The sequence below is a fragment of the Mya arenaria genome, chromosome 2 (genome assembly GCF_026914265.1).
Source record: "Mya arenaria isolate MELC-2E11 chromosome 2, ASM2691426v1".
Classification (NCBI taxonomy): Eukaryota; Metazoa; Mollusca; class Bivalvia; order Myida; family Myidae; genus Mya; species Mya arenaria.
The window spans coordinates 39735091-39753844 of NC_069123.1; the positions used below are offsets into that span (position 1 = coordinate 39735091).

The 18754-nt window shown below is 36.0% G+C and overlaps 1 protein-coding gene across 1 annotated transcript in view; it reads right to left on the minus strand.

The window, feature by feature from the left end:
• The window catches only part of LOC128210972 (uncharacterized), a 124344-nt gene that overhangs the window by 25201 nt on the left and 80389 nt on the right, over positions 1-18754 (minus strand). Inside the window, exons 98-128 of the mRNA XM_052915331.1 lie at positions 18342-18644; positions 17880-18056; positions 17087-17203; positions 16294-16479; positions 15627-15755; positions 14839-15024; positions 13796-13924; positions 13387-13566; positions 12623-13270; positions 12063-12182; positions 11610-11798; positions 11276-11401; positions 10831-11136; positions 10351-10533; positions 9850-9972; positions 9422-9607; positions 8880-9191; positions 8472-8615; positions 8019-8201; positions 7696-7815; positions 7233-7424; positions 6743-6871; positions 5636-5863; positions 5001-5129; positions 4272-4454; positions 3149-3295; positions 2382-2530; positions 1855-2023; positions 1218-1400; positions 623-934; positions 139-270 (exon numbers count right to left, since the gene is read on the minus strand). Coding sequence (XP_052771291.1) covers positions 139-270; positions 623-934; positions 1218-1400; positions 1855-2023; positions 2382-2530; positions 3149-3295; positions 4272-4454; positions 5001-5129; positions 5636-5863; positions 6743-6871; positions 7233-7424; positions 7696-7815; positions 8019-8201; positions 8472-8615; positions 8880-9191; positions 9422-9607; positions 9850-9972; positions 10351-10533; positions 10831-11136; positions 11276-11401; positions 11610-11798; positions 12063-12182; positions 12623-13270; positions 13387-13566; positions 13796-13924; positions 14839-15024; positions 15627-15755; positions 16294-16479; positions 17087-17203; positions 17880-18056; positions 18342-18644 — 6000 coding nt within the window. The remainder of the gene's footprint in view (positions 1-138; positions 271-622; positions 935-1217; positions 1401-1854; positions 2024-2381; positions 2531-3148; positions 3296-4271; positions 4455-5000; positions 5130-5635; positions 5864-6742; positions 6872-7232; positions 7425-7695; positions 7816-8018; positions 8202-8471; positions 8616-8879; positions 9192-9421; positions 9608-9849; positions 9973-10350; positions 10534-10830; positions 11137-11275; positions 11402-11609; positions 11799-12062; positions 12183-12622; positions 13271-13386; positions 13567-13795; positions 13925-14838; positions 15025-15626; positions 15756-16293; positions 16480-17086; positions 17204-17879; positions 18057-18341; positions 18645-18754) is intronic.

Below are 18754 nucleotides of genomic sequence, written 5' to 3' on the forward strand. Positions count from 1 at the left end.
ACCTGATTTCTTTCATTGATTTCATATGAAGAACAAAACCAAGGATGCAAAAAAGAGATTTATGTAGCCAAATATCTTTTATGTAATAAATTTTATAAACAATATAATAAATTGCTAGAGCTGTTCCAAGTTACATACTGTGTACGACTGGTAGACGTTTGCATAATTGTTGATGAGGCTGCTCCTGACGAAAATGTTTCCATTGGCAACATTGAGACCAAAGTAACTGGAGCTCACTGGGAAACCATCCAGTCTGTATACTAACTGGCCCTAGAACAAAAGAATCTTAAAAATATAACAATTCCTGTCAAGACGAAATAGATTTTTCAGGGTATTTTTTTTAACAAGTACTTGCGACTAAATTGCAAAAAGTCACTGCTTACAGCATTTAATTGGGAATTAAATTTCATAGAGAAAATTGTCAAAATAAAGAATTCTGTTTAATTTTAAAGAATTTTGCCATCGGAAATGGGTGTTAATATCTGATCAATGGGATACCAACAAAAAGATCTGAATGCCTAAAAGTCCATTTTGCAGAAGGAATATTTTATAAATGATCTTTCAGCATGTTTTGGCTCTAAAACTATCTAATGTTTATACAGAAAAATCCCGTAATACCCACCTTCAAGTCATCATCTACAGCACTGACAGTGAAGATTGTAGTGTTAACGTCCTGGTTGATGGGAATGGACACAGAGTATGGGGCATTGACGAAACGTGGTGGTCCGCTATCACGCTGCACATTGATGGTAACGCTTGCCTCAGCTGAACGCTGCACCATCTGGGGGCGGTTATCTAGGGCAGTGATGGTGAATGTAAATTCATTCCTGAACTCTCCAATCAGTGTCTTTCTCAGAAGGATCTGGCCATCAGGCGCCAAGTAGAAGAACTCCTGATCGACTGAATCACCATTGTTGACATAGAAAATACCATCCTGAAGTGGAAATAATATACCTTCCCTAAAACATAAAAATTATAGACCATACTGACATTGACATATGTTTAATAGGTATTCTATTGGAAATGCTCATTATTTCTATGTAATTTTCAAATTTGTCCATATCACCACAATTACTTGGCCTTCCCCCAGTTCAATTCAAGCCAACTCCACTATGTTTCTTCATGCAGGCCTCAGTTTCTCAAAGTATAACCTAAACTGAGAGCAGGATGTTTAAAAGACTAAGAGAAAAAATATCTTGAAAAAAAAGAACACACACCCCATCAGCATCCGATGCTGTCAGTTTGACAACAGGTTGTCCCACAGTGAATGTGTCAGCGATGGTCTCCCTGTATACACTTGGGTTGTACACAGGCGCATTCTCATTTCGTACAACACGGATATTCAAAGTTGACTGGGCTCTCTGACCTGGGTTAGCACTGTCATAGGCTATAAATCGGGCCTGAAATGTAAACATTGTTTTTTAATGCCAATTTTTTACAACAGACTGATTATCTAGTTCAGACATTAAATATAAATTACATATACATGTATCTGCCTGTTAATTTGATTTTTGTTCAAAATGGGAAAATCAAATACAAGACAAACGTGTATGCTTGATGCAAAAAAAAACAATATCAAAAGTACTGTAATACACTAAATGTAAAATTGTTTTCCTTCACAATAACTGAATTACTCAACAAATTAGAGGTTGTATGTCAAAAGCTATGTGAAGCTACTTTTTTATAAATTAGAAAAACAGCAATATTTTCATTTTTTTTTTTACTAAAGCTGTATTTTTTTTCTGATAGCATATATAGCTAAGAAAAGAAAAAAAAAGAAAAAAAGAAGTGCCATAAACACATTGGCTTCATTATTAAATTTTTAAACCTTGAATATGGCAGTGTTATACATACAGTGTATACGGTGTTTTGTTGGGAGTCAGACAGAAGGCTGTACTGGAGTCTGACAGCTCCCGTGCTCGTGTTCAGGTTGAAATAACTCTGCACGGGGAACTCTCCAACAAGTGCATACACAATACGGCCCTCCAGATCGTCATCAACAGCAGTAACAGTGTACACAACACTGAAATATGTTCACATACTCATGTCAAACCATTAATACATATATAACCAATCACATATTGTTTCCTTCTAAGAATCATAAATTATTATCAGCCCAAACTATTTCTTTTTCATCTTATACTATTCAGCCCAAACTATTTCTTTTTCATCTTATACTATATAATACATATTGTAAAATGTGAACAAACATTTTCTTCAAACCAAATTTAGTTATAAGCAAATATCTATCTATCCCTCTTAGCAGACACAACAGAAAACTGAATATCCTTCTTAGCAGACACAACAGAAAACTAAACATTCCTGTAAGCAGACAACAGAAAACTTAATCTTTATAATGGATATTGTAAACTATTTTTCACCTTCCAACGTCTCTGTTTTCGTCAACATTGATGGAGGTCGGCAGGTTGGTGAATCGTGGAGCAGCAATGTCCCGGAGTACCGTAACGTACACGGTTGTCATGGCTACCTGGGGCACTGTCGGGTGATTATCTGTTGCTCTCACAGATAGCTGTGTGGAAATGAACGATTTAAATCATGTAACAACAATTTACTATATTATATTGTTATTATATTAGTCACCTGGCCCAGATTTCTTGCACAAGCCTTACATCCCTTAAAACAGGATAAAGAAAAGCTCACTATTTTGTTTTGGTATAATTAGTGTACTTTTCTCTATTTAAAGAGTTTTGAGACTTTTTAAGAAAAAAATATATTATAGATAATCATGATCAACTACCTTTTGCCTTGTTAAAAAGCAAGTAACTGACTTAATGACATAAGATACTTAAAGTCAATACATTTATTTTTTTTAGGAAATAAGGGTCTGGTGTACCTCAATCATAAACAAACATTTCGAAAATCATACTTATTAAAATGATCTATCACTATCCATGACTCTTGAAAACTACACCAAATAATTTACAAGTAACTTTTATCGCAAATAAATGATATAATCCAAACTGCTCGCATACAAATTTTATTTCACCTAAACACATGTTGTACAATGGCAAATGTATAAACAACAATTTTTTTTATATTTTATCTATTGCTTATTAAATATAATGAAGCATTCAGTTTTGTAGTGAACATTCAGGTTACCAGTTACCCCTATGCATTTAGAACCTACCACATATTCCTGTTGGTCTGTGGGGTCAGTCTGGAGGTCCCTGTTGACATACACGGCACATGCCTCCTCGTTAATGTGGAAGTATGGGCTGGACACGGCAGTCACCGGCACACCGTCTTCGCTGACTAACATGCAACTCAGATGGTCCTGGAAAAAATAATGATAAAATTGAATGCAATTATTTCAAATATATTTTATATTCACAGAAGTGGATTGAACTAAAGTTGATTCAAACATCCCAAAACACTCATATCAAAAGGTTTCCATCCATGAACATGTAGGTACCTATAGGAGAAATATTTTGAGGGTAGAGATATTTTATTTATTACGACTACTTTTTCTCCCACCTCAGATAAGTAGATCCATTAATTTAACCATGCTAGAAATTCTTATCTTGCCCACGGGCAAAGATAAAATGCCGGTATGGAACTTCTTTTAATGGTCACCACATTGTAATTACCTCCCTTGTTGAAGACTGTCGTCTGTAGCACATCATGAATACCTTTTCTTGTGGCAATATTTAGAATGCGTGTTAATTATTTCTCGCTTCAAATGTCACCAGAAAACAGTTTTCACGCACCTTTCAAGAAATAATGCTTCACTCTTCTTAGAACTATTTAAAGACCGATCAGACCATTTACATACTCTGAATCACTGCACGAATATCCATGACAACCAAGAATTATTGCATATCCGTACGCAATTATTTTCATTAAGTACAAAAGAGTTCCGGGAAAAAAATACATTTTTACTTAATTTTGTTTAACTGAGGTGGGAGAAAAAGCATCTACCATAGCCGCTCATGTAAGATAGGTTCATCCCGACCCTCGCGCAGGGTGTTTTTGCGGAAACTCGGTAAACCTCGCTTCCGCAAAACACCCTACGCTCGGGTCGGAATGAACCTATCTTATACGAGCGGCCATGGAAGATACTTATAATGCTTTAATATGAGGTGTATTGGTGTTTCATGGAACGTATCTCAAAACGAGCTGGAACAAAACGATTTCAAGCTATTTAAGCTGAAACTGCCATGTTCTGTTATCACCCATAGCATAAATAAAGCTAGCACATCTTGAAATGACAGGTAAAACCCAAACACAAGCTCATGTCAGATAAAACTTACACCATCAGGATCGGAGACATTCAGCGAAAGAATGTACTGGCCAACATCAGTCTGTTCATCAATGATGACACGATATATGGGAGGGTAGAACTGGGGGGCATTGACGTTACGCAGAACCGTGATGTACACTATTGCAGTGGAGCGGAAGTCTGGCATGTCCGTGTCATAGGCAGCAACACGTAGCTGGAAGGAGAATAAAGAAAGATAAAGACTTGCTGAAAAATCATAATTCTAGATTCAAGCATTGATAATTTCTCGACAGATAAATAGAATTTGTTGTATAAAATCTAACACTCATCCAAATTGTTTGGCTCTTTCCATTTCTTAACATTTTTGTATTTAACGTATGAGCTCCAAAATGAACCTGATTATTTATAGAAAATTGAATTTGTACCAAATATCTTTAAAATTTGAAGTTTCAGTGTTTTTTCACTTTCAAGGTAAGGGTGGCAGGTCCCTTCTATTGGGGAAAATAGCGTCGTTTTGGCAAAAAGGGGGAAATATTAACATGATAATATTATGTTCAACTTGTTTTCAAACCTTTTATTCAACAAAACTATCGATATATTCATGAATGGCACTAAATTGCTACACTTGCTAAAAGTTTAGGGGTTGATGCTCCTTAAAAAATAAATAAAAAAATCTTGGGTAGGGGAAGGAGGGAAATGGGGCCAATTTCAGTCCCAAAAAGTGCCGAAAAGAAACACTGAGTTGAGAGTAAAGACTGACCGTGTAAGTGCTGAGCCTGAGTCCATCTGTTCTGAGGTCACGCTCAACACTGACTGCTCCTGTAACCTCGTCAATGTTGAAGAACACGTCGCCTGGGTAATCACCAACCTCCACATATGCAATGCGACCCTGAAGAATCGAGGATATAAACTTGTAAACTTATAAACTTCTTGTTTCTCATAGAGAAAAAGTTTAGCTCCAATCTCTCAACAGATACATGAAACAATGGACTCATTGTTCAGAATTGGCTCAAGGTTACAAGATTGTTAGCAGCTTCGTTGTAAACGTTAAAGGTGAACTATTTTATGATATGCTGATACGTTCAAATTATACAGGTTCAGACAAAATAGTTGTCTCAAGCCTTAATAAATACTGCAGAACACAAATGTGCACATAATAGTCCTAGACGATTAAAGATTTGAAAGTTAACAACAGTGAGGTTAACAACTTTAACTTTAACAAAGTTCTTAACAATGTGCTCATTATATGCTTGATCTATCCATTTTATGTTAGTTGAATTTACTAATTATTTTACGACATGGTTTCAACCTTTATCTGGTCATCATCAAGGTTGCGTTATAAAATACAAATAAATGTGAATATATCTGCATGCAGAATAAGAAATAACAACAAACCAGCAGGCCTTCCCGATGAGCCTCAACATTAATGATGACGGTATCAACAGCCCTGTCCTCAGGAATAGTGACCAGGTAGTAATGATTACAAGTGAACACTGGCAGTGGAACGTGCTCTTGGTAGCAACCCTCCACACCGCACCTAGCAACCCCCTCCACAGCAACCATCACAACGGCGCTTGCACGGTTACTGCGCGGGTACCCATTGTCTTCAACAACCACCATACACTGGCAACAGAAAACAAATCATGTCAAATCTGTGTCATCAAAAGCAGACTTAAGGGCCTCCTAATTGAGAGCTGTCACAGAAGTGATATTTACCATCACGCACTGCCTTAAATACAGAAACAACAAATTATTACCATTTCAACACTTTCATCAGCTTTAATTTCAACCTGTGTAATAAGATTATTTAAATCCTTAGACTCTCCCATGAGTAATTTCCTGACACCCTTTTTCGGTAATTTCTAGTTGTACAGTGAAAACGGAAGTGTATAACAAAAACGTACTTGACCTGTCTTTTATGGCATTTGAAATGTGTACCAAAAACCATTGGTCAAAATCAAAAGTCGTTATATGCTATGCAGGGTTAAATGTTTTGGTCATGCAAATGAAGATAAATATTTTAATTTGGTATCATATTAAAGGGAATATGGATGCCTTTTTTTATATCAACTGAATATTTTCATATTTTTTAAAAAAGAGAGTCTTGACTAGGAAAATAAATTAATAAAAATGTACAAAATGAGTGTTTACTGCTATAAACTTTTTTATCCGTCTGTGAAATAATTCTTACTTTCACAAAAAATGTACATACTCTAAAACTGAAATTTCAGATGTTTTTCCCCGTTCAGGTCTGTAAGCCTCTTGTTGCTAATATAAATAATTCATTTTAGAGTGAACAAGAAAAATGAATTAATAGCTTTTTTAAGAACCGGTATCAAAAAAATATCACAGTTGTCTTTGGCCGTGACTTCAGGTAATGTCTTTTTTTTATAATTGCGAATAAAATCTTGCAAAAAATAATCAATCAACAGTTTATTCGCACATTAACATATTTGAACATCCCCAAGTTTCATACATAAATATGCTGAGTAAGGCACTGACCTGTAGAGCATCTATTTCCATGTCACAGAGACTGTGTCCCAGGTGCACAACGCCAGTTGTTGGGTGAACGTAGAGCATCTCATCACATCGGCTTCCATCCATGCCAGTCAATGAGTATGTCAAACAGGCCTGCAGTACAGTTGGAATTTATTTAATATTGAAATTTACATCTCAGGAAAGTGTATTACACCTGCAAAGTACTTTATAGGATTTAATAGGAATATGAAATCCATGTCTCTTGCACCGTGAAATTGACAATGCATTATTAAACAACATTATTTCTCCTCCTTCTGATTAAAACTTGATAATACATAATATGTGCTAAATGGAAGGAAGCAAATTGTTTAAATTTTCCATTAAAAACGTTTTAGAAATCAGAACTAGTTATGCCAGGATTTACACTTCAAAAGAAATAGATTTGCATTATAGTTATCACTCAAATCACAATACCATAATAGATTCTGGGATAAACATTGTATTTTTGACTCACATTATCCTTCAAGTCCAGATCTGAGGCCGTAACACTGATAAGGGATGTGCCAACGGCAGTGCACTCGGAGACTCTGGTGTAGTAATGGTCGGGATTGAAGGTAGGTGGGTTGATGTTCCTCAGGACATTTATAGACACACATGCTTGGGCTCGCTGGCATGAACTGGTACTGTCATAGGCAACAACACACAGCTGAAATACACAAAAAATGAATAGTGGTAGAAAAATAAGTCTTTGGCATTCAATTACTTAACTATTTTACAAATGAAAACAAAAAAATACCGCTGAACCCTATGAGACAGAGCAATTTAATATTTTCTATTTCATGTTCATCTGTCAACATCTTTTTCAATAAAGATCTTTTGTTCGCTACACATAATTTCTGCTTTAAATGCATCACAATGGCACAATGGTGATATGCATACATTGTATTTTCAACATTAAAAATCACTCTACAACATACCGTGTAGACCAAATTCCTGGCAGTGTACAGAGGTCCTCTTGTGCAAATGCGACCATGGTTGTCAACGGTGAAGAAGCTGGCCGCAGGACCGGAACCAACAACCTCATACATGATATCACCCTGCAACCAATCAAAATACAGTAACCTTTCTGGATATACATAACCCTATATCCAATTAAAATAGAGTAACCCATCTGCATATACAACAAAGTTGTCATCAAACTTGAAAATTCATCTCCATGATGAAACAAAGATTACTTCCTATAAGAGAAAAACTTCCATTAGAAGTAAAAGAATAAATTTAAAGGGATCAAAATACTCACCATTCCATCGGGATCTGTTGCCATGACATCAAAGATGCATGTTCCATTGTCTACATTCTCCTGTACGGTTGTGGAATAGGGTGTGTCTACAAACATGGGCTGATGGGCACTTGTGACGGTTATTGTCACCTTAGCATAGCTTGTCCTTGATGGGAGACCATTGTCTTTGGCGCATACAGAAAACTGAAACCAAAAGTACACGATAAGCAAAGAACATTGACACATGTATAAAACATAGATAGCAAATACCAAAATTTAGCATAAAGCTGACCATTCCTATTAAATATGTTACGGTAGTCATTGTTACAAAATTGATATTCTTGATATTTCATTTTATGCTTAGTGATTCTTCAACATAAGTTCTACACTTTTTGAGTATTAACTTTTGTTTTTTCTCGAAATTGGTGTAAATATGTATGTATTCTCTGTTGTTTATAACAAGATAATGATTACCTTGTATGTAATGTGTGGGGCATTTCTGATAGATTTCTGGATGTAAATGTGTCCATCGTTGGCCAGATAGAAGAATTCAGAAGCAGCCATATTATCAAGCCGGTCATAAGTCATGTCATCAACCATGCAGTAAGACACAGCATCCTGAAAACAGAAACCAAATAAAAACTTTCACCACTGCAGTTTTTGTATTTCTAAATCAATAATCATGGTAAAACATGCCCTCAGCACAACAAAAATCTTGTCACTCATATATAAAATTCATTCTGTCAGAGGTTAATTATAATAACCAACTAACAACATATTCAAAGATGCATAAAAATACAATTAAAATTACCTTCAAATAAAAGGTCTAATTCATTAACAATAGTAATATCTAATTATAGCACTCTGAATCAGTCAACATACCCCATCGGCATCAGTAGCACTGATTTGAAGCACAGGTTTTCCAAGACTCTCACAGTTGTCAGTGACTATTGCTGAATACTCAAATTCTGTCCACTCAGGGGCGTTCTGGTTGCGGCAAACAAAGATTAAAACATCCGCAGTATCTCTGCGACGAGGGTTGAAAGAGTCATAAACAGTCACACGCAGAGTGTAGCTTTCACGGCCTATGGCATCGTCTTTCAAGGAGCGGTAAGTATACACTGAGCCATTAGTTCGGATCCCAAAGAAGGCCTCAGCTGGGTAGATGCCGATCGTTTCATACACAAGCACACCCTGAAACATTAGCACCCAACAGTGAGTAAGTTCTTAACACAAGAACTCAATGAGATTTTGATAACAGTAGCCAATTGGATACGCAAAATCAGCTGAATCAATACATAATTTCTCTTCCTTCTCCATTTTCTCCATATTTTACAATAAATACTTTTATTTGATTAGTGAGGTCTATCGACCTATTGAAGAGATATCAAAGAAGAAACACTGAACAAAAATCTTCAACTCACAGAAAGATCTCTGTCAAGGGCAGACACTGAGAAGAAGGTCTGGTTGAGCGGCTGGTCGTCACAGATCTTCACCTTGTATGGCTGGTTCATGAACACAGGAGGATTCTCATCCCTTACAATGTTGATAGTCACCCGACAGTCAGAAAACTTGGCTTGGATTGCCTGGTCTGAGGCTCGTACTGTTAGCTGTAAAAAAATAAAACTTTGGAAATAAACATGCCAGGCCAATAAGCATAAATGTAAAATATAACAGAAAAAAAATCTGAAATGTCAGATCTGAGGATATTATATTCTATACTTTGAATGCATATATATAATATATGCCATATTATAACAATATCAAGGCTAAGAAAGTATGTTAAGATATTTGTTCATAGAACAGACAAGCCACGGCTGAACTCTTTGAACATGAAAGCAATATGACATACGATGATCTCAGAGGTGGAGAGAGTCAGGAGGGAAGAGGTCAAGTAGATCTGACCAATCTCCGGGTGAAGGTAAAATCGGTCCCAGGCCACGCCCTCCTCTAACAAAGTGTACCGGATAGAGTCCTGAAAATATACATGTGAATATAACAATAGGCAGCACTTCTAATATCTGATAATAAACGTGTCAGGATTATCTGTGTCAGGATAACTGGCGCAACACTGCTAATCCACTACCATGATCAATCAATATCTGTTAATTGGCAGACACTTTAAATTGGTCAAAGTACTGTTGAAATTGGTCCATTTGTCATAAAACAAACTGCTAATGCCACCAATCATAACATGAAATTATGCTGCGTGTATAGATACTTACAATGAGATTTTACTGATACTTAATTACTGAAAATGTTTATGTAGTTCAGCCAAGATTTAGGATATCATCACTTCTTGGAAGGTTTTTAAAATATAAATTTGTAATATCAATAGTTCCTGACCACTTACCCCATCAGCATCAGTAGCAGTGACATTGAGCACAACGGTTCCAACGGCGGTGTTTTCTGGCAATGTCACGCTGTACGGTGTTCCCCGACACACTGGAGTGTTGGGGTTCCTTGTCACAGTAACCACCAGAGTCATCTCACAAGTGTCATCGGGCAGGGCAGAGTCGTAGGCGAGAACTCGTAGCTGAAATAGAAGGTAACAATTGTATTACTTCTAAGTAATTTAAATGCCTGACACAGATATATAAAAAGCCGATTATAACAGATATGCAGGAAAACAGTTTTGTTAACATTGTCATCAATTAAATGCAATGCAGTATAAATGTACATATTAATATAATATAAGATGTCACTAACATTATTCCTGAACTATTAGCCGACACAAACTTATTCAAAGCTACAAATGGAAACCCATAAAATGCAAAAAATTAGAGCATGCATGTAGATCTTGAAATTATACATGGATGATCTTATTTCTTACTGTGTAAGTGGTGTGGTAGTCCTCTCTGAGATTAGCATTTGAGGTAACAACTCCTGTACTTGGATCAACTGTAAAGAATCCTGGCCCATATGTATCCCCAATCACTCGATACATCATTGTGCCCACCATGTCCTGGTCACTGGCGGACATTGTGTACACCCTGGTCCCGATACTTGTGGAATCACTGATAGCTATTCTGTTCTGCTGGGTACACTGTGGAGACTGATTTCTTGTAACTATGACATTAATTGTAGCAGTTGTGGTCAGTGAACAAATGCCTTGGTTGTAAGTGCCCTCAACGGTCATCTGAAATAAACACAAACTTGGTATCTAAGAAACAAAAACACACAAAAATCAAAGTAAGAATAGTTAAATACTATTTACAAAATCTACAAATGAAAACTGAACATTTTGAAGGTAAATACAAACAGCCACATTGACTTACTCTGTATGAATTGGCATTTGGATTGGGAATTCGGCGCAGTGAAAATTCTCCAGTGTAGTAATTCACATAGAAGTAGTCCGAGTCATTGCCATTTGTTGGGACAAGCTGGTAGTGAAGTGGCAGACCCTACAGATGAAAAATTGCATTCACCTTGTTATTTATACTTCTTATTATACAGTTTTGTGACAGTAAAATATTCTGACCTTCAATACTTTTTTATTTGACTGTATATTACTTTGTACTGTTTTTTCACAATGTTTTCAAGCAATAAAAAAGTTATGTTGTACAACTACTAACATAATCAGTGGATAGAAATATAGTCTTTATTTCTTACCCCTATGTCTCCGAAGTTTACGATGGTATTTCCAAGTGGGTAGTTCTCATTAATGTTGAACTGAAAACTGGTCTGACCGAGTGAAACACTGGTCTGGCACTCTACTTGGATGCACACAGTTGTGTAACCATAGTTACGAGGGTAGCTGGGATCACAGGGGTAGTAGTTGTCATACGCTCTCAATCTCAACTGTATAACACAAAAAAAACATGCATTTCCATGAATTGGACTTGCTTTCTTCTATATATTATAAACTGACTTTTTCTACAGATATTTAGCCAAAACTAATGGGTCAACTGTTTCCATGCATACTATTTCTATTTACTATCATTTGCATGTTTTTCTTTAAATATAACATTGTATGACCATTTAAACAGATTTTGAGCAACAAAGTTCTTTAAATTTCTACTTGAATATTTTAAGTAAAATCAACTGAAGTCTCTGACTACTAACGTTGTATGTGCCGTATCTTGCAGCAGTTAGACTGTTTCTCACGAAGATCTGCCCAAGCTGGTTAATCATGAAGTAATACTGAGCCAAGCTGTCACCATAGGCTTCATAAACAATCTCGCCCTAAAATTTAAGAAGAAAAGTAATATCAATTGTTAATCAGTGAACACTTTGAAGGTAAATACTTAAATAAACAGTCATGTTGACTTACTCTGTATGAATTGGAATTTTGATTGGGAATTCGGCGCAGTAAGAATTCTCCAGTGTAGTAATTCACATAAAAGTAGTCCGAGTCATTGCCAATAGAATATGTAGCAGACCTGTATTTGTGACCCAAATGTTTATCAAAAATTTATGTTTGCTCTTCAAACTCTGTTGAAGAGGATAGGAACCATTATCATCACCATATAGAAAGTTTCTCTTTCCGTACATGCAAATATTACCACCAATAAAATGTTTCTAATGATATTGACTGTATGTTGGGAAATAATGATATACTAATAGTAACAACAAATGTAGGAATTGTAGGAAATGATATTTAAGTAGAAAATTAGATCACATACCTGAAGGTCTGAATCAGTTGCTCTGACAGACAGAATGGGTAAGGATCCATTGACAATAGCTCTCTGTGACACAGTGATGCAGTTGCCATCTTGATAATCAAACACAGGTGCTGTCGCATCACGCAGGATAACAATCTGAACCGTGGTCTCCACAAACCTCTGTGGGTATCCATCATCACGTGCTCTTACGGTAAATGTGTATGTATCTCTAAGTGACTCTGTGAGGACCTGCTGCACATAAACACAGCCATTGGACGTCAAATAGAAAAAGTCTGAGGCAAACTGGGTCTGGAAGTTGTTCTGGTCATCAATCATCTCGTATGAGATAAGGTCGCCATCCTGATCAGTTGCACTGACGCACACAATGTTGGCGCCAAGGCCGATTGTCTCACATACAGATTCAGAGTAGAAGGAGTTCACAACAGGGGGGTTAGGATTGCAGTTCACTTCAATGTAGATGTCTTCAGTACATCGCTCAGCGTTGATAGGGAAGGCATTGTCGTAAGCTTCGACAGTAAGTACATAAACCTGAGTGCAGGTAAGACGGTCTTGAATTGTGCGGTACATGGTGACTGCTCCACTTACTTCGTCAATTCGGAAGTAATCTGTTGCTGGGAAATAGCCAAGAGTACGGAAACGGATCTGACCCTGCAATGGGGGTATACATGGTTTGATAAAAATAGTTATGGCATGCGATATAATTAAATGTAAAAAATGCAAAAAAAAAGAGAAAACTATTAGAATTAAGAAACAAGCACACTTACGACCAGGTTTCTAGCCCCAGCAGATACAGTTACGAGTGTTTGATTAAGAGCCTGGGATGAGAATATTGTGCGCCTGTATGGTGTATTGGTAAAGAACGGACACTCAAAAACCTCACGGTTAACAAGAATCTCCACTGTTGCGTATACAACACACTCCCGACTCACAGCTCGAACTGTCAGCTGAAAAAGTGATTTAAATAATTTAGAGATGTCTAAAAATATATTTATAAACCTTTTGTCAATTTGATAAATGGTGAAAAATAAGAACAAATTTTTATACACAATGGAAGTAATACTGAAAATGGTTTCGTAGATATTTTGATCAACCAAAAATCTTTCCTCTTTATTTGTCTGTGGTCTTTTCCATATCAAAGTTTAAATTTTAGTTAAGGATAAACTTCACACTTACCAAATAGCGACTAATAAATGGATCTCTAACAAGGTCATCTCGCACAAGCACAGCACCAGTTGCTGGGTCAAGGTAGAAATATGTAAGGGCTGAATTGGTTCCATTCACAAGGTCGTAGCGAACCACATTCTGCAAAACAAGGGATAATTTTAATCTGTTTTGTGCCTATCAAAATACATAAAACTGCTGTCCGTTGTTTTTCATTTCAATAAGAAGTACATTTTATTAATCAAGTTCAACTCTTATCATGATGGATGGATGCTCCACAGACGCCCATTTTCAAAGAAAACAGCAGAAATTGTAATACAATGTGCTGGTTGATGATGAATGGTTGAAGTATTATTGTACACAAATCCCAAAAGTGGAATATTGATAACTTGAATATGGATATTCAAACAGTTTGTAACATGTGAATGTAAACTATGATGGACAAATTGTTGAATACTAATTAACTTTAGAAGCCAATAAATGAACAAGATTGGTCATCATTACACAAAAGCAATGATGTATGAACATGAACAAGGATTTATATTTAATAAATACCAAGTCATGCTTGCTGAGAAATGCAAACCTACTTTACGTATGTGTATGTGTGTACAAATAAATTTTCAAGTCTCAAGTTTTATGTTCATATAAAAAGGCTGGTACATGAAGGTATTGCTTTCCCATGGACTGTGGATGGTCAGGATCATCCAACACTTCCAACACCACTTGTTCTTTCCAATATATGGCCCGGACAAGCTCACATTTTTAAAAATATCGGTTAAAAAGGGAGATAACTAACAAATATGCAGGGCAGGATAATGATTCTTGAGAACTGCAGTTTAAAGTCGCAAACCAAAACAACAATTTACATCATTCTTATCAATAGGTTTTACTTCATAAAAAAACCTAGTTGATAAATTGTGAGAGATTAAGATGCTTCTTTAAACAAGATTACTTAAAAAAAAATCTCAACAACAAAAATTTTAAATATATATATTACTATAATATTAGGTATCAACTTATGTAGGGTTTAAAAATTCATTCATTAGTGAACTTACATTTTCAGCATCAAATGCATTGACATTGAGTATTTCTGTCCCAACAGCTCTGTTCTCAGATACAGAAGTTCTATATGTTGAAGAAGGTCGGAATTGGGGACAAGTATCACCACAAATTACGTTGATTATGACATCAGTCGTGTCCCTTGCATCTGGGTAGGCAGTGTCGTACACCAGTAACGACAACTGAAATATAAGTGTCAGCATTATTGCAGCATGTTTTTATAACGATTAGATTCTTATATAAAGGTTATCCTATTTCTAGAACTGTGAATGTCATTACATCACATTTATCACTTAAAAGTCTCAATTTTTGCGTCCTACCACTACACCTCATTGGACCGATTGCAAGCGTCTGCTTATTAACAGATATTGAGTGTTCAGCAGAGCGGAAAAAGCAGCTGGTCGCATTGGTCTGATGGTAACTAGGACACTTTTAATGGGGATAGTTTTGAATGTGTGAATGACCAAAAATGTTTGTGTATTACAATTTTTACTGACTTAGTCATTTTGGACCAAAATCATAAAAAATGAGAACATTTCGGACAGATTTTTACGACACTTTTTGAGACTGAATTCGGTCTGGCTTGGTCCAAATCGGTCCAGACCGGCATATAGCTGGTTTTTAGAAGCCCTGGTCTAAACTAAGAACCAGGTTTATTCAGCTGTTTAAGGATTGACATAATTATAATCTTGTTGAACTCTGTCCCTATAACTTTTAAAGTTTAAGGTAACTATGTCTTTAAATTTACACAATGATCCTAACTTTCAACAAAGCAGTCTCATACCGTGTAAGATGACCTGCTTAGGACATCTTCAGCCAGACTCCTGATAAGCCGGATGTTTCCATTAGTCGAGTCTACTGTGAAGAATGACGGTGCTGGGAAATTACCATACACCTCATAACGGAGGCTTCCCTGAAAACGTAAGCAAATGATATGTAATCATACAACAAAATTTTAAGGATGGTTATAAGCAGAAACAACCACCATAATCTGTTTCATTACAAATATGTAAGATTATGCTTGGAGTTAAGGATAGTGTTGTAAGTTTGCTCATTTGAAAAGGAAAATATAATTCTGAATTAATGAGTACAGAAAAAAGGACAAAAATGCAACATTCATAACACAAAATCGAGAGAAAGGTAAATTTACAAAACTGGGACCATGACGGACAATTGTTTCGGCCAGAAATGGAACAACTCATACTTTACTTTAATTAAACTGGATACAAGTCCAATTTTTTTTCCGATTTTTGTTATTATTTTTTTCATATTTTTGTCGTTTCCTTTCCTATAAGAGCATTATTTGAGCACATTGAACGCAATTGCTTTCCTGTCCTGAAGACATAATTCAATCCAAAAGTAAATACCAAAAGCAATGCAAAAATATTTTTCACTGTTATTTAGTAAATACATAAATATATATATATATGTACATCTAGCACTGAACAAACCTGAATATCATTATCCTGGGCCCTAACCCTCTCATATACCACAGTATCCACAGGGTTATCACAAATAGTGAATGTGTATGGCTCATTGACGAAAAATGGTGGTCCACTGTCACATCGTACATTGATGAACACGTTGGTTGTGCCAACACGCTCAGGGTTGCGTTGATCTGAGGCGCTGATCCGGAACTGGAGTAAATATGTTAAGTTTTTTTATTATCACTGTTGGGCGATAGACCAAGACATCATGTTTCTTACCTTGACACCATGGTCCTTATTTACTAGGGAAGTAAAAGGGGTCCAGCAGCTTAAAACTAATTTGTACAATAAGTACAATAAAACAATGAGATTTTAATGAATTTTATATTTCAACCAATTTAAGTTTAAATTTTTTTAATTCTAAATCTACATGTAACACATTCTACAATATTTCAGTTTTACAAACAAGACTCTAGCAAAACCTTTATTTTCTTAGGAAACATTTTCAAAGTTTAGTCTGATAATCCTAAGCTAGTGCATCTCTTGAGTCACAGGATTTAGTGTGCCAGAACATTACCAAAGTAAAGTTCAATAGTAACTTCACCCATAACCTGAATTGTTTTGGTGTTGTAACTGTTTTATACCATATAGTCAAACATACCATGCAATACCATGCAATAAGAAGTGTGCGCATCAAATAAGTGTTATAATTTATCTGTGTGTTTCATTTTGCAATATACTGATAATTATGAGAACAAACGAAACAATGTCTTACAAGTGAAATATATTTAAGCAATATAAAACAGCATTGGCTTACTGAGAATTGGTTGTTAGAGCCAGTCAGAGATCTTCGGAGGTAAATCTGTCCGAAATCAGCTGTGATGTAGAAATATTCTGACCCCACAATATCTGTCAAGTAGTAGCGGACTACATCCTGAAAAATCAGTGGAAAAGTTAATACCCTAGTAATCACAGGAAATGAGGGCTTTAGAGAGAAGAGTCAACCTATTACAATTATTGTCATACATTGTAGTTAAACTGCAATCCTATTCCTTGAAATTACAATGCTTAAATAGACGAATTTTCAAAGTATAAAATATAATACATGAACACACATCATTCCTGAACAAAATAAAAACACTTTTTGTTAAGATTTCACTGCTCAGTCATATAGGGGAGGTAAGTTGGTAATAAAAAATTGTCTAAGTAAAGTTGAGTCACACTGAAAACTGCTGTAATTTTGTCCAAGTCAAGTTGCAAAAAAGAGAATACTGAAAAAATTATCCCAAAAGGAGAAATTAAATAAAGGTCAAAACGACTTTGTCTGCTGATTGCTGACAAAAAATGTTTTTTAGGGTCGGGTGCAATTAAATAGAAAAGGTAGAGAAAATGGCAACAAACATTTCAGTTCCTTATGAATTTATCATAGCCAACTGATACTGAAACACTGGAAATAATTATCATAAATTACACAGCGAAATTGAATCAGGTCACTAGCCTGAAAGACAATCTGTACACACTTATAGCTCTTATTACCTAATTGTTAATTGTTTGTATTATAGCATGTTGTAACTGTAGTTCTCAAGAAAATATTAAAGCCAGATGCTAACCCCATCAGAATCCACTGCCGTTGTGTTGAGGATGAGGCTACCAGGGGAGAGATTGCATTGGACGTTGGTAGAATAATCTCGTGTAAACACAGGCCCACTTGGGTTCTTAGTGATGCGGATAGTCACAAGACTCTCGTCATAAAGGGTGCATGCAGTGTCGTAGGCTCGAACACGGAACTGAAAAAAAAAATGTTTGTGTCATATAAAACAAACACAGTTGGCTTCTTCACAAAAAAACACTCTCAATTGTATATAAATACACATACTTAATTTCGTAAGTGATCCATCATAATGAAACATATCTACAACCGGTTTGCGCCGCTTATTAAAATATGTTTCATTGTTTAGTTCTACATTCATACTTAATCTACTACAAGAAGGTTTCAAGATGTACAGAATAATAAATGCTGGATGTTAAAAAGATTAAACTAGACAATATAAACGTGATCAAACCAAACATACTGAGTACACTTCTGGTCCATAATACAGGTTATCAAACTGCAGGGTGATGATGCCTGTGTTTCTATCAAGAGCAAAGGGATAAGTCGTTGTCATCGCCTCATACACTCGGCTTCCCAGGACGGACTGGTCAGTTGCTGTAACGGACAGGATGGCACTACCCACAACTGTGGATTCTGGGATAGTTCGGTCATACGGCTCGCTGATGAAGGTGGGTGGGGTAGTTGGGCAAGTTACTACAGAGACGCCACATGTAGTGTTTGAGCACCTTTGTGGAACTCCGCTGTCACACGCTGTGATTGTCAACTGCAATATTACGATAGAGATTGAAATACAAATACTCAAACATGTCAGTAATGAGTATTTTATGATGTACCATGTTTTGTATTGATATTGCTGTTGTTTATATATGAATG